The sequence below is a fragment of the Pseudophryne corroboree genome, chromosome 1 (assembly GCF_028390025.1).
Source record: "Pseudophryne corroboree isolate aPseCor3 chromosome 1, aPseCor3.hap2, whole genome shotgun sequence".
Classification (NCBI taxonomy): Eukaryota; Metazoa; Chordata; class Amphibia; order Anura; family Myobatrachidae; genus Pseudophryne; species Pseudophryne corroboree.
Window position 1 is genome coordinate 1,098,776,947 of NC_086444.1, and position 22,070 is coordinate 1,098,799,016.

Consider the following 22,070-nt stretch of genomic DNA (forward strand, 5'->3'; position numbering starts at 1 on the left):
TATTAATAATGTGAGAAGTACTATTTGGAATGTGGTATTGATGATAGAAAGGTTCTAAGGGCACAATGAGAGCAAATGTACTACTCTTGACAGTCAGGATGTATAATTCATAATTACCATTTATTATTAATAATACATGAGATTATGATGATGATGATGAGTTGTACGGAATTGGCTGAACAAGCTCCTTATACTGTAAATGAAAGCATTATTTGAGAGGTAGTGAATGGGATATTAATGTTAACCCTGACATGGTGTCTTTTGTGATACCAAAATGTTACGCTAACTCTGATCACTGGTTGTCATAACTCAAAGGGAGGGGGCAATTCTCTGTGATGTGCCTCAGCAATGTACAGCTGCACACGTAACTACATTGCTAATTTGCTGCACACCTCTATGGGGTAGACAGGACAATATTAATGCCTGTGAAGTGCCAGCATTCCAATCATATTGGTGGCATTTTGCAACCATTGCATGGATTGAATTTTACCCAAAGTATGTCAGTTATAAAATGTAATATTAACACGCTCCTGCTTCTTGTTGTTCCTTATCTTTTTTACTACTGCAAATATTGTGCCAGCTAATGGGCACAACATGGAATTGTGACTCCCACTGCAGCCCGGGTGTGGTTCGTTTTATCGACAGTGTCTAGGTCGACAATGTTTAGGTCGACCTATAAATGTTTAGGTCGACCACTATAGGTCGACAGTCACTAGGTCGACATGGATGGAAGGTCGACAGGGTTTCTAGGTCGACATGTGCTAGGTCGACAGGTCTAAAGGTCGACATGAGGATTTTTTTTTTGGTGTCGTTTTCTTCGTAAAGTGACCGGGATCCCAAATTAGTGCACCGCGTCGCCTCGCATGGCTCGCTTCGCTCGCCATGCTTCGGGCATGGTGCCTTCGCTCCGCTACCGCTTAGCTCGGCACACTTTACCGTTCCAATCGTAGTCCACATGGATCGTTAAGTATGAAAAAATCCCCCCCCCCAAATTTTTTTTTTTTAAACTCATGTCGACCTTTAGACCTGTCGACCTAGCACATGTCGACCTAGAAACCCTGTCGACCTTCCATCCATGCGACCTAGTGACTGTCGACCTATAGTGGTCGACCTAAACATTGTCGACCTAGACACTGTCGATCTTCAGACCGGATCCCCTGCAGCCCACCTGTTCAAACAAGGGATACATCTATAGCAGTGGCGTCACAACAGGGGGTGCGGCCCGCACCGAGGGGTCACCCTCTGAGGGATGACACCAAAGTTCTGACTCCTCTTCAGTGCCGGGTGCTGCACTGTGACATTATGTGCAGCACCCTGCCAGAGCCGGCCCTAACCAATATGATGCCCTAGTCAAGATTTTGGCTGGTGCCCCCTTGCACAGACGCCAGTTCCACCTCTGACCCTGTACCCCTTTCCCAGCACCATCACCCCTCATCCATAGCAGTCCTCATTTTGGTGCTCCTACACCCTATATTTTAAATAGGAACAGTGTACACATTCGGTGAGCAGCCCAAAACGGTTCATGTTCTTGCTGAGAAGGGGCATAGCCACACAAATATACCCCCAGTTGAAATGACACCACACAGTACTGCAACTTTTTTCACATGATATCATGCAATAGTGTCTCTTATTCACGTTACATCACACAGTAGTACCACATTACTCCTCACATTAGTGCCCCTTATTCACATTACACCACACCATATTGCTCTTTATTCACATTAGACCACACAGTAGTGCCCTTTCTATGCGTTACGCCACAAAGTACTGTAGTACAACTTTATTTTTACACTGCAATATAGATTTCAGTTTGAACACACTACTCCCAAATCTTAATATCTCTACACATGTTACATTGTGCCCCACCTGCACTGCAACATGGCTTTTCCCAGTTACTTGCTTTTTTGCTTTACTCTACAAACATGCCCTAAGTCGTTAAAAGTGTACTAAGCATTTAAAATTAAAATTAGTATAGAAAATGTTGATGCATATTTATAAGAAAAAGTGGCACAGATAAATTGCGTAGGGAGAGATGCATTATCGCTTGGAGAGTGATAAAATGGAGAGAAAAAGAACCAGCCGATCAGCTCCTAAAGCTGCCAATACACAAAAGGATTTATTGTCCAATCTGGCTGGTTGGAATGAAAATCTGGTAATGTATGGGAGCAAATGACAATTGACCATTTGTTCCGAATTGGCAGAAAGCTGACAAAAAAGGTTGTTCAGACAAATTGGTTAAATCAAATGGATTTAGCCAATTTGTCTGTGACCATTTTTGACTGTTTTTCAGTGTTTGTGAGCAAATGGTCACTTGTCATTTGCTCCCATACATTACCAGATTTTCATTCCAACCAGCCAGATTGGACAGTAGTTTCCATATGTACAAAGCCTTGAAAACTGATAATTGCACAGTGATAAAGTACCAACCAACCAGCTCCTAACTGTCATTTTTTAAACCCAGCCTGTAACTTGGCAGTTATGAGCTGATTGGCTGGTGCTTATATCTCCATGCAATTTATCACTTTTCAAGGCTTAGTACATTTGCCTCTAAATCTTTAGGTGTATGGCTAACTGTCATTTTTCAAACACATCCTGTGACATGGCAGTTAGGAGCTGATTGGCTGGTACTTTTTCACTCTCCACTTTATAATTCTACAAGCGATGATGCATCTAGTCCAAAGTCGGTTGCACACCAATAAGGCTTTTTCGGAAAGATGGCAGTTTCCGACAGGTTTAGGTCGGAAGGGGTACCGACCTATTCAATGGCGGGCCATTTTTTCTGACTTGTCGGAAACCACGTGGATTGTCGGATTAGCCGAGGATCCACATGTTCCGTGGCTAAATCCGACAGGTTTTGGCCCTGGTTCCGACAATGTCAATCCGACTTTTTTTAAAGTCGGATTGATATTGTCGGAAGCGGGGAGATGAGACGGGGGAGCGTGGACAGATGCTGGAGACAGCGTGGAGCCGGGACGGATGCCGGGGACCGGGTGAGTAGTGGAGCGGGGACGGGGCGGCAGTCAGATTTGGCCAGCTCATTGAATACATTGAATACTTTCCATCAGAAAGGATCCGACAGGTATTGAATACACCCCATAGTGATTGGGGGATAGGTGCATGTGGAAACATCTGTATGTTATAAAAGAGCTGCAATATAAAACAGTCCCATAACAATCCTTGACTGCTGTAACATTATACTCAATCAAAATGCAATTCTGACTGTTTGTTTAAATCATATGGACTATTTATCTGGATGATTCTGCCAAGGAACTATTTATAGTGCAATATTGCATACTAGTATACTACAGTATATACTGTATATCATGGTTACTAAATTGTTTTTATTTTTTTTATATTGTGAAATAAATGTATATATGTTAACTGAATGTTCTATAGAAATCTATTGTGCAAAAATATTAAATATACATTTGTGAACTGCGTCATCTCTGAGATTTACAGTATATATTCATTTTATAGTGTTCATTTTTATTCATTCGCTTTGCCTTATTGCTGGCTTATGAGCACAGACTCCTTGGTTTAAAAAAAAAAAAAATATTTCCAGGATCAGACCCTTTCTGACCCAGGATGCTACTAAGACCCTTATCCACTCACTGGTCATCTCCAGACTGGACTACTATAATCTCCTCCTAACTGGCATTCCTGACAAATACCTCTCTCCACTCCAATCTGTCCTCAATGCTGCTGCCTGGCTCATCTTCCTCACCAAACGCACTACGTCCACCTCTCCTCTTTTACTAGACCTTCACTGGCTCCCCTTCCCTTTCAGAATCCATTTCAAGCTTCTCACACTTGTTTACAAAGCCCTCACCCACTCCTCTCCCATCTACATGTCTGACCTTATCTCCCTTTACACTCCCACCCGTCCTCTTCGCTCTGCTAATGCACGCCGACTCTCCTGCCTACGGATTACTTCCTCCCACTCCTACCTCCAAGATTTTTCACGTGCTGCACCACTTCTCTGGAATTCCCTACCTCTCCCCCTCAGACTCTCCAACTCTCCACAAAACTTCAAACGGGCTCTCAAGACCCACTTCTACACCAAACCCAGCCAAATCTCATCCTAAACCTCTGTTCCACGCTCTCTATGTACCCCATCTGTCTCACCCCTGTCTGTCTACCCCTCCCCTTTAGAATGTAAGCTCTCACGAGCAGGGCTCTCTTCCCTCATGTGCTTATCCTTTCTTACTTTAATAATCTTCAACTGCACCAAATCCAGCAGTCTTCTGCCACCTGATACTTATTCCAGTGTCATCTGCTGATGTAGCTATGTTTATTTACCCTGTACTTGTCCTATACTGTCATCAACTGTTTATTTGTTTATGTACTCTGTAATTGGGCGCTGTGGATCCCTTGTGGCGCCATATAAATAAAGGATAATAACAATAATAATAATAATAATAATAATAATAAAAAAAGTCCATCTGCAATACTGCTGTTCCTTTTTTGATAAATCATCCCCTGTGTTCTTACCTAATACTCCCTCGTGGGCCTGTACTGAGTGTGACCCACAGGCTTCAATTTGACAGCCAGTCTAGAAGGCATTATAGCAGTTAGAAAAAATTGATGGCCCATGTCATTGTGGCATTGGGAGGAAAATCGACATAGTCTAATTCCACACTGGTTTATACAATACAGGCTTGTGATTTACTAAGGAACTGTACAACAGTCCAGAAAAAGCAACGTTATATCTTCCTGTGCCTGATTATGGATTGTTCAATATAAACAGCAGAACAGAAACAGGTACTGATGTTTTGCTAATACTACTCCATGGGGGAGATTCAAATGTTTGAAAAGTCAGTTGGGAGTCTGTTTTTTGTCTGTCTATTAGATAGGAAAATACAGACTCCCAACTGACTTTTCAAACATTTGAATCCCCCCTATGTTTGTTACAGCACAAGAGAGAAGCTAGCACGCTTCCTGCACCATTATTTACAGCGATGTATTCAGAATGGAAATGAAGCCCTGTGCTAACATCAATGAAAGGAGCTACAGTCAGTGTTTTGTTACAGTCAGTACTCACAGCAGCTGCAGGGAGGGAAGATGAGAAAACATTCTGTCCTTGATCTCAGAAAATGTCCCATTGACCAGACTCCTACAAGAGAGAATAGAGACAAAAGTCAGACAGCGATCAACTGCCACGCATGACATGCCACCTTGGTGCCACTGAACTTACGTGGTTTGTAACAGACTCAAAATGTATCATTCTCTAACATCTTTACTGCCTATTAAACACTTAGACTGTGCCATGAAAAGAAAATTAGCTAAATGTTTGGAGATATCTATGTGGACTGTGACCAATACTAACACCTTTCATATCAGATTTTTAGTACATACACAGAACAACTAATTCAGGCAACCAAAAATGAGATTATGACCACAAAATGTATTTATTGTTTGTTACAATACTATTGCTTGTATCACTACAAAGTACATAGGGCCTAATTCAGATCTGATCGCAGCAGAAAAATTGTTAGATGATGGGCAAAACCATGTGCACTGCAGGGGGGGCAGATATACAGTAACATGTACAGAGAGAGTTAGATTTGGGTGGGGTGTGTTCAAACTGAAATAGAAATTGCAGTGTAAAAATAAAGCAGCCAGTATTTACCCTGCACAGAAACAATATAACCCACCTAAATCTTACTCTCTCAGCACATGTTATATCTGCCACACCTGCAGTGCACATTGGGGGTCATTCCGACCTGATCGTACCTGTGCTAAATGTAGCACAGCTACGATCACTTACTCTAACATGCAGGGGGACACCCAGCACAGGGCTAGTCCGCCCCGCTTGTCAGGCCGCCCTTCCCCCCGCACAAGTACAAAAGCATTGCACATCGGCGATGCTTTTGCACTTGAAGAGTAACTCCCAGCCAGTGCAGCTCTTGCAGCTGGCCGGGAGTTACTCATCATTGCCCGGGTCGCAGCGCCTGCGTGTAGCATCACACAGCCGCTGCGGCCCGCCCCCCGCACGGTCCGGCCCCGCCTGTGTTGGCCAGACCGCATCCACAAAAGGGCAACGACCTGCCCAGCGACCGCCTCTGCCTGTCAATCAGGCAGAGGCGATCGCTAGGCAACAACAGCCATTGGCTGTCAGCCATGTGCAGTTCTGACCTGATCGCTGCGATGAACTGCAGCAAGCGATCAGGTCAGACCGCCCCCCACGGTTTTGCCCAATAGCTAACAAATTTGCTGCTGCGATCAGATCTGAATTAGGCCCATAGTTACAAAAGAAAAGTTCTTTCTTTATTTAATCAATTGACCAAAGTATTTCTCTTTCTCTCTCTCTCTCTCTCTCTATATATATACATACAGTATATATATATATATATATATATATAAAAAACCTAATTGATCTCAGAATTGTCTTTTAATCAAAAAAATCTAATTTGTGGTATTATACTAAAGCAAATATATGTGCAATGTACAAGTATACAATAGTGATTGATTATTTAAAGTGATTATTTAAAGTATATATGCACCCAAAGCTTTTATTCTATATAAGGGTGGGTACTGGGTACAGAGTAGAACATTCCTAGTTGATCGCTCGCTGACGTTTTTCGCAGCATAGCGATCAGGCTAAAAACCGGCTGTTCTGCGCATGCGTATAGGCCACAGGGCGCACGTGCCAAGTAATTTCACACAAAACGAAGCAATTTTACACAGGGGCGAGCGACGCTTTTCAGTTGCTCTGCTGATCGATGTGTGATTGACAGGAAGTGGGTGTTTCTGGGCGGAAACTGACCGTTTTCCGGGAGTATGCTAAAAAACGCAGGCGTGTCAGGCTAAAACGTAGGAGTGGCTGGGGAAACGGAGAAACGGAGGAGTGGCTGGCCAAACGCAGGGCGTGTTTGTGACATCAAAGCAGGAACTACGGACTGAGGTGATCGCAATCTAGGAGTAGGTCTGGAGCTACTCAGAAACTGCAGGAAAAGATTTTCGAGCAGTTCTGCTAATCTTTCGTTCACACTTCTGCTTAGCTAAGATACACTCCCAGAGGGCGGCGGCTTAGCGTTTGCAATGCTGCTAAAAGCAGCTAGCGAGCGATCAACTCGGAATGAGGGCCATTATTGGGATGAGTTGTTGTACTGGAATGACAGATAGCCAACATTTTCTAATGTGTACGCACAATTTCGTGCTTCTGCGGGTAGCATGTAACATCTTCCGATCAGCCAGGCCGCACAGTCAATCAGAAGATTTTGTATGCAATTTTGTGCGCATCGTGTAGTGTGTATGGCCAACCGGACAGCCAGGCAATATGTCGTTCTGATTTGGTTGTTCTAGTTGTACAGGTAGTTCTAGTGTGTACGGTCGCTTGCAAGATTATACAGAGTGTAAGCTCAAAATCGTTTCTTCTAGGTTCAAGGGAAATCGACCTGACCATCAGGACAATTGGACATTGCTCTGGTGCGTACCCACCATAAGATTTCTGTCTATTGCAGGGCTGGATTAAGGCCTTGGAGGGACTAGGGTTCTTAAGACAGAGGGTAGCCCCAAGATCTAAATTTACAATTGGTTGGTAAATAGTACATACAGTAGGCAGTCACTGTTTTTTTTTTCCACAGTGCTGTGTCCTGGTGGAGTCTAATTTTTCGATCACAAGAACACAAACACAAGATCAGTTGGTCATAAACCAGTAAACTGACCATTTCATGAAATATTGATCTCAACCTGTTATTTCTCATTGTGCTTCCAGCATGATACAGAAGTTCCCAAGCTGCCATATCTTACATAAAGAAACCCCCACCCCAAATTCCCCTGTGCACCCTTTCCCTCCTAATCTGGGCTCTAGTTTAGCAGACCCCTTGGCATATATCATGGATCCATGCAAGGAAGTACTGGTATCACCGCATGGAGTTCTCAGATCATGGCCCTTAGCTATGCCCCTTGGTGTGACAAGCTGGATAACAGAGTAAAGTGTTTAACTAAATCAGGAAATGGAAGAATACTCAAACAGGGCCTAGGTCAGAAATACTGGAACACTGCATATCAAATTAACAAACAATAGAATAATCAGATCAGATACTAATACTGGAAGGTGTAATACTGGAAGACACAGGAGTATCTGAATGTAAGAGCAAGAGAGAAGCTTACAGCATACACTGGTAGGGATGACCATCAATTATATGTAATCATCAAGGGCTTTTACTGATGGCACATGTGTTTGACATCAATGGGGGTGGGGGTCCAATGCCATACATCATTGGCTGAAGTCCATTTGATGAGCTGCCATGTACTGCCCATGCGACACAACCAACCATCAATGGCACATTCAACCAATCATTTTTACCAGTGGTTTAAAACCATCTACTGTGCCTTGTTAGACAACCCTATAATCTATAGTGATGTGCACCGGAAATTTTTCGGGTTTTGTGTTTTGGGATCGGTTCCGCGGCCGTGTTTTGGATTCGGACGCGTTTTGGCAAAACCTCACCGAATTTTTTTTGTCGGATTCGGGTGTGTTTTGGATTTGGGTGTTTTTTTCAAAAAACCCTCAAAAACAGCTTAAATCATAGAATTTGGGGGTCATTTTGATACCAAAGTATTATTAACCTCAATAACCATAATTTCCACTCATTTTCAGTCTATTCTGAACACCTCACAATATTATTTTTAGTCCTAAAATTTGCACCGAGGTCGCTGGATGGCTAAGCTAAGCGACCCAAGTGGCCGACACAAACACCTGGCCCATCTAGGAGTGGCACTGCAGTGTCAGACAGGATGGCCCTTCAAAAAAATTGTCCCCAAACAGCACATGATGCAAAGAAAAAAAGAGGCGCAATGAGGTAGCTGTGTGACTAAGCTAAGCGACCCAAGTGGCCGACACAAACACCTGGCCCATCTAGGAGTGGCACTGCAGTGTCAGACAGGATGGCACTTCAAAAAAATACTCCCCAAACAGCACATGATGCAAAGAAAAAAAGAGGCGCACCAAGGTCGCTGTGTGACTAAGCTAAGCGACACAAGTGGCCGACACAAACACCTGGCCCATCTAGGAGTGGCACTGCAGTGTCACGCAGGATGGCACTTCAAAAAAATACTCCCCAAACAGCACATGATGCAAAGAAAAAAAGAGGCGCACCAAGGTCGCTGTGTGACTAAGCTAAGCGACACAAGTGGCCGCCACAAACACCTGGCCCATCTAGGAGTGGCACTGCAGTGTCACGCAGGATGGCCCTTCAAAAAAATGCTCCCCAAACAGCACATGATGCAAAGAAAAAAAGAGGCGCAATGAGGTAGCTGTGTGACTAAGATAAGCGACCCAAGTGGCCGACACAAACATCTGGCCCATCTAGGAGTGGCACTGCAGTGTCACGCAGGATGGCCCTTCAAAAAAATACTCCCCAAACAGCACATGATGCAAAGAAAAATGAAAGAAAAAAGAGGTGCAAGATGGAATTGTCCTTGGGCCCTCCCACCCGCCCTTATGTTGTATAAACAGGACATGCACACTTTAACGAACCCATCATTTCAGTGACAGGGTCTGCCATACGACTGTGACTTAAATGACTGGTTGGTTTGGGCCCCCACCAAAAAAGAAGCAATCAATCTCTCCTTGCACAAACTGGCTCTACAGAGGCAAGATGTCCACCTCCTCCTCATCCTCCTATTCATCACCCCTTTCACTGTGTACATCCCCCTCCTCACAGATTATTAATTCGTCCCCACTGGAATCCACCATCTCAGGTCCCCGTGTACTTTCTGGAGGCAATTGCTGCTGGTGAATGTCTCCACGGAGGAATTGATTATAATTCATTTTAATGAACATCATCTTCTCCACATTTTCTGGAAGTAACCTCGTACGCCGATTGCTGACAAGGTGAGCGGCTGCACTAAACACTCTTTCGGAGTACACACTGGAGGGAGGGCAACTTAGGTAGAATAAAGCCAGTTTCTGCAAGGGCCTCCAAATTGCCTCTTTTTCCTGCCAGTATACGTACGGACTGTCTGACGTGCCTACTTGGATGCGGTCACTCATATAATCCTCCACCATTCTTTCAATGGTGAGAGAATCATATGCAGTGACAGTAGACGACATGTCAGTAATCGTTGCCAGGTCCTTCAGTCCGGACCAGATGTCAGCACTCGCTCCAGACTGCCCTACATCACCGCCAGTGGGTGGGCTCGGAATTCTTAGCCTTTTCCTCGCACCCCCAGATGCGGGAGAATGTGAAGGAGGAGCTGTTGACGGGTCACGTTCCGCTTGACTTGACAATTTTCTCACCAGCAGGTCTTTGAACCTCTGCAGACTTGTGTCTGCCGGAAAGAGAGATACAACGTAGGTTTTAAATCTAGGATCGAGCACGGTGGCCAAAATGTAGTGCTCTGATTTCAACAGATTGACCACCCGTGAATCCTGGTTAAGCGAATGAAGGGCTCCATCCACAAGTCCCACATGCCTAGCGGAATCGCTCTGTTTTAGCTCCTCCTTCAATGTCTCCAGCTTCTTCTGCAAAAGCCTGAAGAGGGGAATGACCTGACTCAGGCTGGCAGTGTCTGAACTGACTTCACGTGTGGCAAGTTCAAAGGGTTGCAGAACCTTGCACAACGTTGAAATCATTCTCCACTGCGCTTGAGACAGGTGCATTCCACCTCCTTTGCCTATATCGTGGCCAGATGTATAGGCTTGAATGGCCTTTTGCTGCTCCTCCATCCTCTGAAGCATATAGAGGGTTGAATTCCACCTCGTTACCACCTCTTGCTTCAGATGATGGCAGGGCAGGTTCAGGTATTTTTGCTGGTGCTCCAGTCTTCTGTACGCGGTGCCTGAACGCCGAAAGTGGCCCGCAATTCTTCGGGCCACCGACAGCATCTCTTGCACGCCCCTGTCGTTTTTTAAATAATTCTGCACAACCAAATTCAAGGTATGTGCAAAACATGGGACGTGCTGGAATTTGCCCAGATGTAATGCACGCACAATATTGCTGGCGTTGTCCGATGTCACAAATCCCCAGGAGAGTCCAATTGGGGTAAGCCATTCTACGATGATCTTCCTCAGTTGCCGTAAGAGGTTTTCAGCTGTGTGCGTATTCTGGAAAGCGGTGATACAAAGCGTAGCCTGCCTAGGAACGAGTTGGCGTTTGCGAGCGGGAGGCAATACATCTACCCAGTGGGCTGTCACAGTCATATAGTCCTGAGTCTGCCCTGCTCCACTTGTCCACATGTCCGTGGTTAAGTGGACATTGGGTACAACTGCATTTTTTAGGACACTGGTGAGTCTTTTTCTGAGGTCTGTGTACATTTTCGGTATCGCCTGCCTAGAGAAATGGAACCTAGATGGTATTTGGTACCGGGGACACAGTACCTCAATCAAGTCTATAGTTGGCTCTGAATTAACGATGGATACCGGAACCACGTTTCTCACCGCCCAAGCTGCCAAGGCCTCAGTTATCCGCTTTGCAGCAGGATGACTGCTGTGATATTTCATCTTCCTCGCAAAGGACTGTTGTACAGTCAATTGCTTACTGGAAGTAGTACAAGTGGTCTTCCGACTTCCCCTCTGGGATGACGATCGACTCCCAGCAGCAACAACAGCAGCGCCAGCAGCAGTAGGCGTTGCACTCAAGGATGCATCGGAGGAATCCCAGGCAGGGGAGGACTCGTCAGACTTGCCAGTGACATGGCCTGCAGGAATATTGGCTTTCCTGGGTAAGGAGGAAATTGACACTGAGGGAGTTGGTGGTGTGGTTTGCAGGAGCTTGGTTACAAGAGGAAGGGATTTACTGGTCAGTGGACTGCTTCCGCTGTCGCCCAAAGTTTTTGAACTTGTCACTGACTTATGATGAATGCGCTGCAGGTGACGTATAAGGGAGGATGTTCCGAGGTGGTTAACATCCTTACCCTTACTTATTACAGCTTGACAAAGGCAACACACGGCTTGACACCTGTTGTCCGCATTTGTGTTGAAATAATTCCACACCGAATAGCTGATTTTTTTTGTATTTTGACCAGGCATGTCAATGGCCATATTCCTCCCATGGACAACAGGCATCTCCCCGGGTGCCTGACTTAAACAAACCACCTCACCATCAGAATCCTCCTTGTCAATTTCCTCCCCAGCGCCAGCAACACCCATATCCTCATCCTGGTGTACTTCAACACTGACATCTTCAATTTGACTATCAGGAACTGGACTGCGGGTGCTCCTTCCAGCACTTGCAGGGGGCGTGCAAATGGTGGAAGGCGCAAGCTCTTCCCGTCCAGTGTTGGGAAGGTCAGGCATCGCAACCGACACAATTGGACTCTCCTTGGGGATTTGTGATTTCGAAGAACGCACAGTTCTTTGCTGTGCTTTTGCCAGCTTAAGTCTTTTCTTTTTTTCTAGCGAGAGGATGAGTGCTTCCATCCTCATGTGAAGCTGAACCACTAGCCATGAACATAGGCCAGGGCCTCAGCCGTTCCTTGCCACTCCGTGTCGTAAATGGTATATTGGCAAGTTTACGCTTCTCCTCAGACGCTTTTAATTTTGATATTTGGGTCATTTTACTGATCTTTTGTGTTTTGGATTTTACATGCTCTGTACTATGACATTGGGCATCGGCCTTGGCAGACGACGTTGATGGCATTTCATCGTCTCGGCCATGACTAGTGGCAGCAGCTTCAGCACGAGGTGGAAGTGGATCTTGATCTTTCCCAATTTTTTTAACCTCCACATTTTTGTTCTCCATATTTTAATGCGCACAACTAAAAGGCACCACAGGTATACAATGTAGATGGATGGATAGTATACTTATGGACGACGAGTGACGACACAGAGGTAGGTACAGCAGTGGCCTACCGTACTGCTATATACAGTATAATGGACCTGGTGGACACTGTCAGCAGACTGCTAAACTAGTACTACTAGTATAAAGAAAAAAAGGCACCACAGGTATACAATGTAGATGGATGGATAGTATACTTATGGACGACGAGTGACGACACAGAGGTAGGTACAGCAGTGGCCTACCGTACTGCTATATACAGTATAATAAATGGACCTGGTGGACACTGTCAGCAAACTGCTAAACTAGTATAAAGAAAAAAAGGCACCACAGGTATACAATGTAGATGGATGGATAGTATACTTATGGACGACGAGTGACGACACAGAGGTAGGTACAGCAGTGGCCTACCGTACTGCTATATACAGTATAATAAATGGACCTGGTGGACACTGTCAGCAAACTGCTAAACTAGTATAAAGAAAAAAAGCCACCACAGGTATACAATGTAGATGGATGGATAGTATACTTATTATTATTAATGGATGACGAGTGACTGACGACACAGAGGTAGGTACAGCAGTGGCCTACCGTACTGCTATATACAGTATAATGGACCTGGTGGACACTGTCAGCAGACTGCTAAACTAGTACTACTAGTATAAAAAAAAAAGCCACCACAGGTATACAATGTAGATGGATGGATAGTATACTTATGGACGACGAGTGACGACACAGAGGTAGGTACAGCAGTGGCCTACCGTACTGCTATATACAGTATAATGGACCTGGTGGACACTGTCAGCAGACTGCTAAACTAGTACTACTAGTATAAAGAAAAAAAGGCACCACAGGTATACAATGTAGATGGATGGATAGTATACTTATGGACGACGAGTGACGACACAGAGGTAGGTACAGCAGTGGCCTACCGTACTGCTATATACAGTATAATAAATGGACCTGGTGGACACTGTCAGCAAACTGCTAAACTAGTATAAAGAAAAAAAGCCACCACAGGTATACAATGTAGATGGATGGATAGTATACTTATTATTATTAATGGATGACGAGTGACTGATGACACAGAGGTAGGTACAGCAGTGGCCTACCGTACTGCTATATACAGTATAATGGACCTGGTGGACACTGTCAGCAGACTGCTAAACTAGTACTACTAGTATAAAAAAAAGCCACCACAGGTATACAATGTATATGGATGGATAGTATACTTATGGACGACGAGTGACGACACAGAGGTAGGTACAGCAGTGGCCTACCGTACTGCTATATACAGTATAATGGACCTGGTGGACACTGTCAGCAGACTGCTAAACTAGTACTACTAGTATAAAGAAAAAAAGCCACCACAGGTATACAATGTAGATGGATGGATAGTATACTTATGGACAACGAGTGACGACACAGAGGTAGGTACAGCAGTGGCCTACCGTACTGCTATATACAGTATAATAAATGGACCTGGTGGACACTGTCAGCAAACTGCTAAACTAGTATAAAGAAAAAAAGCCACCACAGGTATACAATGTAGATGGATGGATAGTATACTTATTATTATTAATGGATGACGAGTGACTGACGACACAGAGGTAGGTACAGCAGTGGCCTACCGTACTGCTATATACAGTATAATGGACCTGGTGGACACTGTCAGCAGACTGCTAAACTAGTATACAAAAAAGCCACCACAGGAGTGTTTTTCAGGCAGACAAACGTATACTGGTGGTCACTGTCAGCAAAACTGTGCACTGTACTCCTGCTATAGCTGCTCCCCAGTCCCCACAATTAAGCAGTGTGAGCACTCAGCACAGATATATCATGCAGCACACTGAGCACAGATATGGTATGGAGCGTTTTTTTCAGGCAGAGAACGGATAAAAAAAAACTGGTGGTCACTATCAGCAAAACTCTGCACTCTACTCCGAGTCCTAACAGCTGCTCCCCAATCCTCCCCACAATTAGTAATAAAACAAGCAATCAACTGTCTCTTCTACAATTATAAACGGAGAGGACGCCAGCCACGTCCTCTCCCTATCAATCTCAATGCACGTGTGAAAATGGCGGCGACGCGCGGCTGCTTATATAGAATCCGAATCTCGCGAGAATCCGACAGCGGGATGATGACGTTCGGGCGCGCTCCGGTTAACCGAGCCATACTGGAGAATCCGAGTATGGCTCGGACCCGTGTAAAAAGGGTGAAGTTCGGGGGGGTTCGGTTTCTCGAAAACCGAACCCGCTCATCACTATAATCTGACACTAAAAAGTGCTCAGAGTTCTGCTCAAATAAGTACACCTGGATTGAATTTGGCGCACTGATAATGTCACCGGTCACCTGTCCGAAACTATCAGTGAGCAAGTGAACTGTTGGCATAGTCTTATGCATAAAGGAGGGTGAAGCAGGTTAGCAGGGACAAGACAATGGGCGGGATGTACTAAGGGAAAATGCAGCCAAAAACCCGAAAACATCCATTTTCAGTCCTATTCCGTATTTCCCATATATACCAAGCTCCAGAATGCGATGCATTCCAAGGCTTGGATGCAGTGAGTATGCTGGCGTTACCTTACAGAAGCCTTTGGGATTCTCATCACATTTTCTCATAAACGGTATCCAATCAGATTCCTCTCAGCACTCCCCACACCCGCCGTATTGCATGCGCAGAAGAGGGCTCCCGGGTCCTCGCGGATGCAATGCTTAGTGCACCTCACCCAATATCAGGTGCCAACTCTGATATGTATGAAGACACCTACAGTTCTGGAAAAAAACTCATTCCTGCCAGCACTGATAACGGGGGCTTTAGGGCTAGCACACCATGAGGTGTATTTGCTAATGAGCATGGAATGGATTTAATATGGCGATAGAAATAAATGCTGAGCAAGACTGTTAGCATTTATTTCTACTGTTGTTTAAATCCATCTATCGAAGCCACCAATGTAAATGTACCAACCCCTGTGAGCAGGGCTGCCAAGAGAAATTCTGGGCCCCGGTACAACAACTTTCTGAGCCCCCCCAACCACCCTAGAGGGGGGGTGACCACAGCATGCTGGGGCCATGGCCACACCTCTTTGGGAGCGTGTCTAGCACATGAGAAGCACCCACACAGAATAGCATGGTATGCCTTCCAGCCAGGGCAGTAGAGAGCCTGGCTGGGCCCAGGTACTTTTCAGGGGGCAAGGCCTAATCACAGGAGGCATGGACCTGGGCCCCAACTGGGCCCCTACATCAGACCTGGGGCCAGGTAATTTGTCCCCTCTCCCCCCCTCTCTTGGCACCACTGCCTGTGAGGTTTGCATTAATGCACAGAATGATTCCAATGTGTTGATAAAGCTGATTGTACAAGCCATGGCAGATGTCCAGTCAGCTTATAACACATTGCACTGAGAACTGTATTCATGCAAACATTTCCAAGGTGTCAGGCTGCGTCTACCACAACCAAAAGACGCAATAGTTTATCATTTGTATCCATTTAGGAAAAAGTAAACTTTGTGGCATTGGGCCTTATTAAGGTCGCATCGCAATCACGCGTGCGCGAGCAGATAATGCGATTGGAGCACATTAACTGCAAACGCCTCTGCCTGATTGACAAGCAGAGGCGTTCGTGGGGTGGGCGGTGGCGACTGAGCATTTTTGGGGTAGTGTTGGGTAAATGGGGGCGTGTCAGTGGCGATTTAGGATCACACAAAGCTGCTCCGATTGAGAAAATGGCGGCGGGACTCCTGCTGTCACAGCCAGGCTCCCCCGGCATGCACATTTTCTGCGACCACAGGTGTGATCGCAATTACAGCGTGATCGCAGTGGGTGGGCGGTGTGTCGCATGCTGGGCGGCCTTGCCCTGTGATGAATCCTTACTATATTAAGAATATATGGCTCCTTGCTGGTTAATCTTAGACCCAGATTGGGGTAATGGAGGTGTGAGGTGTGGTGCCTCTGGACTGGCTGAGCTGGATGGCCTTAGTGTGGCATACCTTTACATTCTACTAACACTTTTCACTTATTAATTTTTTAACACTATTTCTCTATTTTAATTGCATTTCATTTTTGTATCACTTTCTCTATAGCTTCGGCTTCCTAAATACTAATTTATTAACACTATAGTTTTTTCACTGGTATGCTACACTGGGCTTTCTGGCTTATGCTGGTGTTTTGGGGTGCCACACCCTGCACCTAGATATAGCGCTAGGGACCCCAAATATACAGAGACGCCTTGATGCGGCTTTGGGGCTTATTCACACATTTGCGCAAATATGTGTAACGAAGATCTCTGAATTCTATTATTATGTGGAATTTATATCTGGTTACGGTTATCATTCAGGGTGCTGGGGGAAACAAATGCTCTTTTTTTCTTGCTTCGAAATACCCCTCCCTTTCGAGCACCTGAATGATATCACTAAGCTAATTGAGCATCTACCAATATATATATATTAAGAATATACAAATTAATTAAAGGGTGGTCTTCTGTTTGCCGGCGGCCGGGCTCCCGATGACCAGCATACCGACGCCGGAATCCCGACCACCGGCATACTGACATCTTTTCTCCCTCTTGGGGGTCCACGATCCCCCGGAGGAAGAATAGATAGCGTGGCGCGCTTGGCACGCCACCGTGCCCGCAGCGTGGCGAGCGCAGTGATCCCGCAAGGGGCTCATTTGCGCTCACCCAGTTATTGGTATGCCAGCGGTCGGGATTCCGGCACCGGTATGCTGGTCGCCGGGAGCCTGGCCGCTGGCATACCCTACTACACCCTCAATTAAGACATTTTAAATGGATGTGCTTAAATTACTTTTTACTTAGTTTCATTATATATACAAATTGTGTAATTTTAATTTTAGAAAAGAGCCTTGTGGAACACCAACCTGAAGAAAAAGAGAGGAAGAGTTACAGCTGGCGATAGAGACAGAGAAGGAGAGTAACAGGTACAAGGACAGCCTAGAGCAGAGGTTCTCAAACTCCGTCCTCGGGGGCACACACAGTGCATGTTTTGCAGGTAACCCAGCAGGTGCACAGGTGTATTAATTACTCACTGACACATTTTAAAAGGTCCACAGGTGGAGCTAATTATTTCACTTGCGATTCTGTGAGGTGACCTGCAAAACATGCACTGTGTGGGGTTCTGAGGACAGAGTTTGAGAACCCCTGGCCTAGAGAAATACTATATAACACAACTGGCCAAAATGTAGTAGCCTGTGATTTGCGTGCACTCTACATTTTCAGCGATATAGACACTTGATTTAAAGCAGCAATTAGTTCTAAGGTAAAACCGTCTGTTTGCCTTAAACCTAATTGCCACTTTAAATCTAGCGGCTGTACTATCTCTGAAACATGTGCTGGTGCCTGTAAATCACAGGCTGTTACATTTTGGGCAATTGTGTTATATAGTGTTTCTCTAAGCTTCTCATCTCTCTCTATGAAGCCTTTGTGAGAGATAAAGTGGAGCACAGTCTGTAAAATTACAGCAACTGATTGGTTGCTATTGGCAACTTCTTCGCTTTATCTGTCTCAAAAGTGTGATACATATCCTTTTAAGTGTTCTCATCAGCTCCTTTGGTTTAGATTTTCTCCTTTATGCTGACGATACACAAATACTTCTCCTTCCTTTAACTTTACCCGTCAGGGCCATTTTAACATACAGGCACCAGGGCCCACAATTCTAGGGGCCTTTGAGCAGAGGTGGGTGATGGTCACACAATCAGAGCAGCGAGGCAGCATTCTCCTCCTGCCTCCTAGCCTGCAGCCAGACAGTGAATGGATGTCAGCATGCTGATTGGGGATTGGCTGGAGCTATCCACCAATCAACCATTCTGCAGACAGACAGTCACTGTATGGAAGCTTTTGGAGAGACCGCGCAGGACCGGCCGCAGGAGGGGCATGATATGATTTTTTTTACTTGGTTCCCATGAATGGATGGGCCTACAATACTGTTAAGGCAACCCTGCCCTTCATCTCTATTTCTTCCTGAATGTCCCAGTGTTTTCTTAAACTCAAGACAGAGTAAGTTTATTGCCCACCCCACCCCCTCCTCCAGGCTCCCTTTCTCACCTGTCTCCCAAGTCTATGTCATCATTTACTCTTATCTCTAATTCACAATAAAAAAAATCAATTGCAGTAGCTGTGAGTTTGCAGAAGTTAATCTTGCGTTATTAAACTTGCAGATTTTGCCTTCATACATGCAACCGAGAAATGCACAATTCAATTATAAATGGCAATTCGCACTGCTGGCTGCGAGGGTGTGCAAATTTTGTCCAAAAGCGAACTGGTAAAAGAGCATGAAAAAGTGGGGAGACCTCCCTGGACCCCAGAAAAGTGACAACTTTATTAGCAGGTGCCAAATGGCTGACTTCTTCACCTATTTTGTCTGAATAAAGCAAAAAAATTGTTAAAAAGCATACTTTATTAGTTTAATGACAAAAAGAAATAAATGAAAAAACAAACAAAAAAACTTTTTTTATTTCAATAATATCTCAATTAAATTTGGGGTGCATATACTAACGGGAAAAAGTTGATTTTTATTATTTTATAACCACAACGATAACAAGTAATTATTGACCCCATTTGAAAACTTCCAAGTGTCTAATTAGTAATTGGGGGCGGGGTGTGGGCGGGGGGGATTTGCGGGTGTTCAAGAGGTTCTGAAGCAAGTAATGACATTTTTACTTTAAAATACAGATTTTCCCTCCCTTTTCACCTGCTTAGGCTGTGCAAACAAAAACACCTGAGTGTGCCCTAAAAAATAACTGTGAGTTTGTAATAAAATTACACACGTAATTCACAATGTGAGCTCACCATAAATACGGTGTGCAAGACCAAACTCACACCTAATTAGATGCCCCTCTAAGCCAATATTCATCATGTAGACAGAGATGACATGTCGACATGTTACAATGTCTGCATTTCGTCCTGCTGGCCCATCGGTGACTTACCGTCTCCTTTTGGCTCTAGCAGCCTCTTCCGGGTCCTGGCGGTTATGTGACCGTCACTTAAAGATCAGACCTCTGATCCTCCAGCATTCAAGTAAGTATTTTCTCCGCTATCCTTAACCCATAAGTTTCCTTCCACTACCTAACCTCCCCCACTACAGCCTAGCCCTAAACTCCCCAACACAGCCTAACCCTTATCCTCCCGCCTGCAGCCTAACCCTTATGTCGACATTCCGAGAATGTTTACATGTAGCTTGTTAACATTTTTGTCAATGTCAGCATAATAACTGTTAATACTGTGGTGTCGACATTATGTCGGCATTACTAGAGCCTCTAATCCTTTCTGTCTACCCTAACCAAGGTACTGTTTAAACTTACTTATATTGATTGTTTGTTTATTTGTTTGTTTATAGTATTGTAATTCCCCCTGTACGTCACTACGGGATCAGTATGTATTACCGACGACGACCAGTATACAGACAACGGCATCCCGGCCGTCAGTATTCCAGCAGATGGGCGAGCACTAGAAAGCCCCTTGCGGGCTCGGTGGCTTGCTGCACTCACCACAGGTTCTATATTCCCACTCTATGGGTGTCGTGGACACTCATGAGTGGGAATAGCCCTTGTGAGCTGGGATTCCGGCTGGCGGCATTGTCAGCAGTCGGGATTCCTGCGTCGGTATCCTGATCACCGGGATCCCAACTGCCGGCAATGTAACTACATCCTGTCACTACAGATAATAATACTATTACAGGAGGAGAGTATAAATGCTGTATCAGTAAGTCTGTTGTGATAACACAAAAAATCTGAACCTTGTCAATGCCGCATTGTATAGTATGATCACATTATAATTCTCTGTAGGTGCCAGCAACTGTCTGACAAGATACTTCTGGGCACCAGAGCTCTTGACCAAAATCAAAAATTGGTTACATGCTAGTATTAATGTCCAAGCACACACAAACGACATTGGGGGTGATATTAAAATGGGAGCAAAACAACAACACAAAACAGTAAGTACAGTAACCGTGCATGTGGACAAACCATCAAAAATGTGTGTAACCCTGCGCTTAGCCCTTGATGTATGTCCTAAACAATGTCTGTTTAAACTTTAATCCTGTGCTATAGAAGTCCCCTCTATGTAAATGTTGTGTGCTGTCTTAATGGTAACTGTATCGTGATGTTTGTCTACAGCAGAGGTTCTCAAACTCGGTCCTCGGGAGCCCACACAGTGCATGTTTTGCAGGTAACCCAGCAGGTGCACAGGTGTATTAATTACTCACTGACACATTTTAAAAGGTCCACAGGTGGAGCTAATTATTTCACTTGCGATTCTGTGAGGAGACCTGCAAAACATGCACTGTGTGGGCCCCCGAGGACCGAGTTTGAGAACCTCTGGTCTACAGTGTTACAGCTCCAACAAATGGGATACTTAGTTACCAAAATGTAATTTATTAATAAAAGGAGACACAGTGCTCCTAAGAAATTATATAAAAAGACAATGGTGGTCATTCCGAGTTGTTCGCTCGCTAGCAGTTTTTAGCACCGTGCAAACGCTATGCCGCCTCCCTCTGGGAGTGTATTTTAGCTTAGCAGAAGTGCGAACGAAAGGATCGCAGAGCGGCTACAAAATTATTTTGTGCAGTTTCAGCGTAGCTTCAGACCTACTCAGCGCTTGCGATCACTTCAGACTATTCAGTTCCTGTTTTGCGTTCGCCCAGCCACGCCTGCATTTTTCCTGGCACGCCTGCATTTTTTTCGAACACTCCCTGAAAACGGTCAGTTGACACCCAGAAACGCCCTCTTCCTGTCAATCAGGCAGAGGCATTCGCACATGTGAGATGCCTAAGCATCTCACTGTGTGCGCACGCGCAGTGCGGCTTCTGCGCGTGCGCACACTGCACAGGGCTTCAGCATGCAAACACAGACGGAGCAGCGTTCCATGCCGAGTTAGGCCTAGTGGACACACCCCACCCAAATCTATATCTATTTGAATATTTTAAACCTGCCCCTCCTACAGTGCAATATGGTTTTGTGCAAATTTACTTTTTTTCTTTTGCTTTGTATTGCCATTGTATTAAAGAGGACTGAATTCACAGACGGTGTTAAAAACTCTGTAACAATAATGAGTTCCATTTGATTATCCCCACGTGGATATGAGCTGAGGCAGCAGTTCACTGGCAAATAAGCAGCTACAGTATAATAAATGCAAAGACAACCATGGCCCTCATTCCGAGTTGTTTGCTCGCAAGCTGCTTTTAGCAGCATTGCACACGCTAAGCCGCCGCCTACTGGGAGTGAATCTTAGCTTATCAAAATTGCGAACGAAAGATTAGCAGAATTGCGAATAGACACTTCTTAGCAGTTTCTGAGTAGCTCCACACTTACTCGGCAACTGCGATCAGTTCAGTCAGTTT

General features: G+C 45.0%; 1 protein-coding gene across 3 annotated transcripts in view; it reads right to left on the reverse strand.

Annotated features, from left to right (window-relative positions):
• LGI2 (leucine rich repeat LGI family member 2) overlaps nt 1-22,070 on the reverse strand; it is a 212,589-nt gene that overhangs the window by 187,616 nt on the left and 2,903 nt on the right. For all 3 annotated transcript variants that reach the window (XM_063921901.1, XM_063921884.1, XM_063921893.1), the window contains one exon: nt 5,042-5,113. In XM_063921901.1, the coding sequence (XP_063777971.1) occupies nt 5,042-5,073 (32 nt within the window). In that variant the 5' untranslated portion in view covers nt 5,074-5,113. The remainder of the gene's footprint in view (nt 1-5,041; nt 5,114-22,070) is intronic.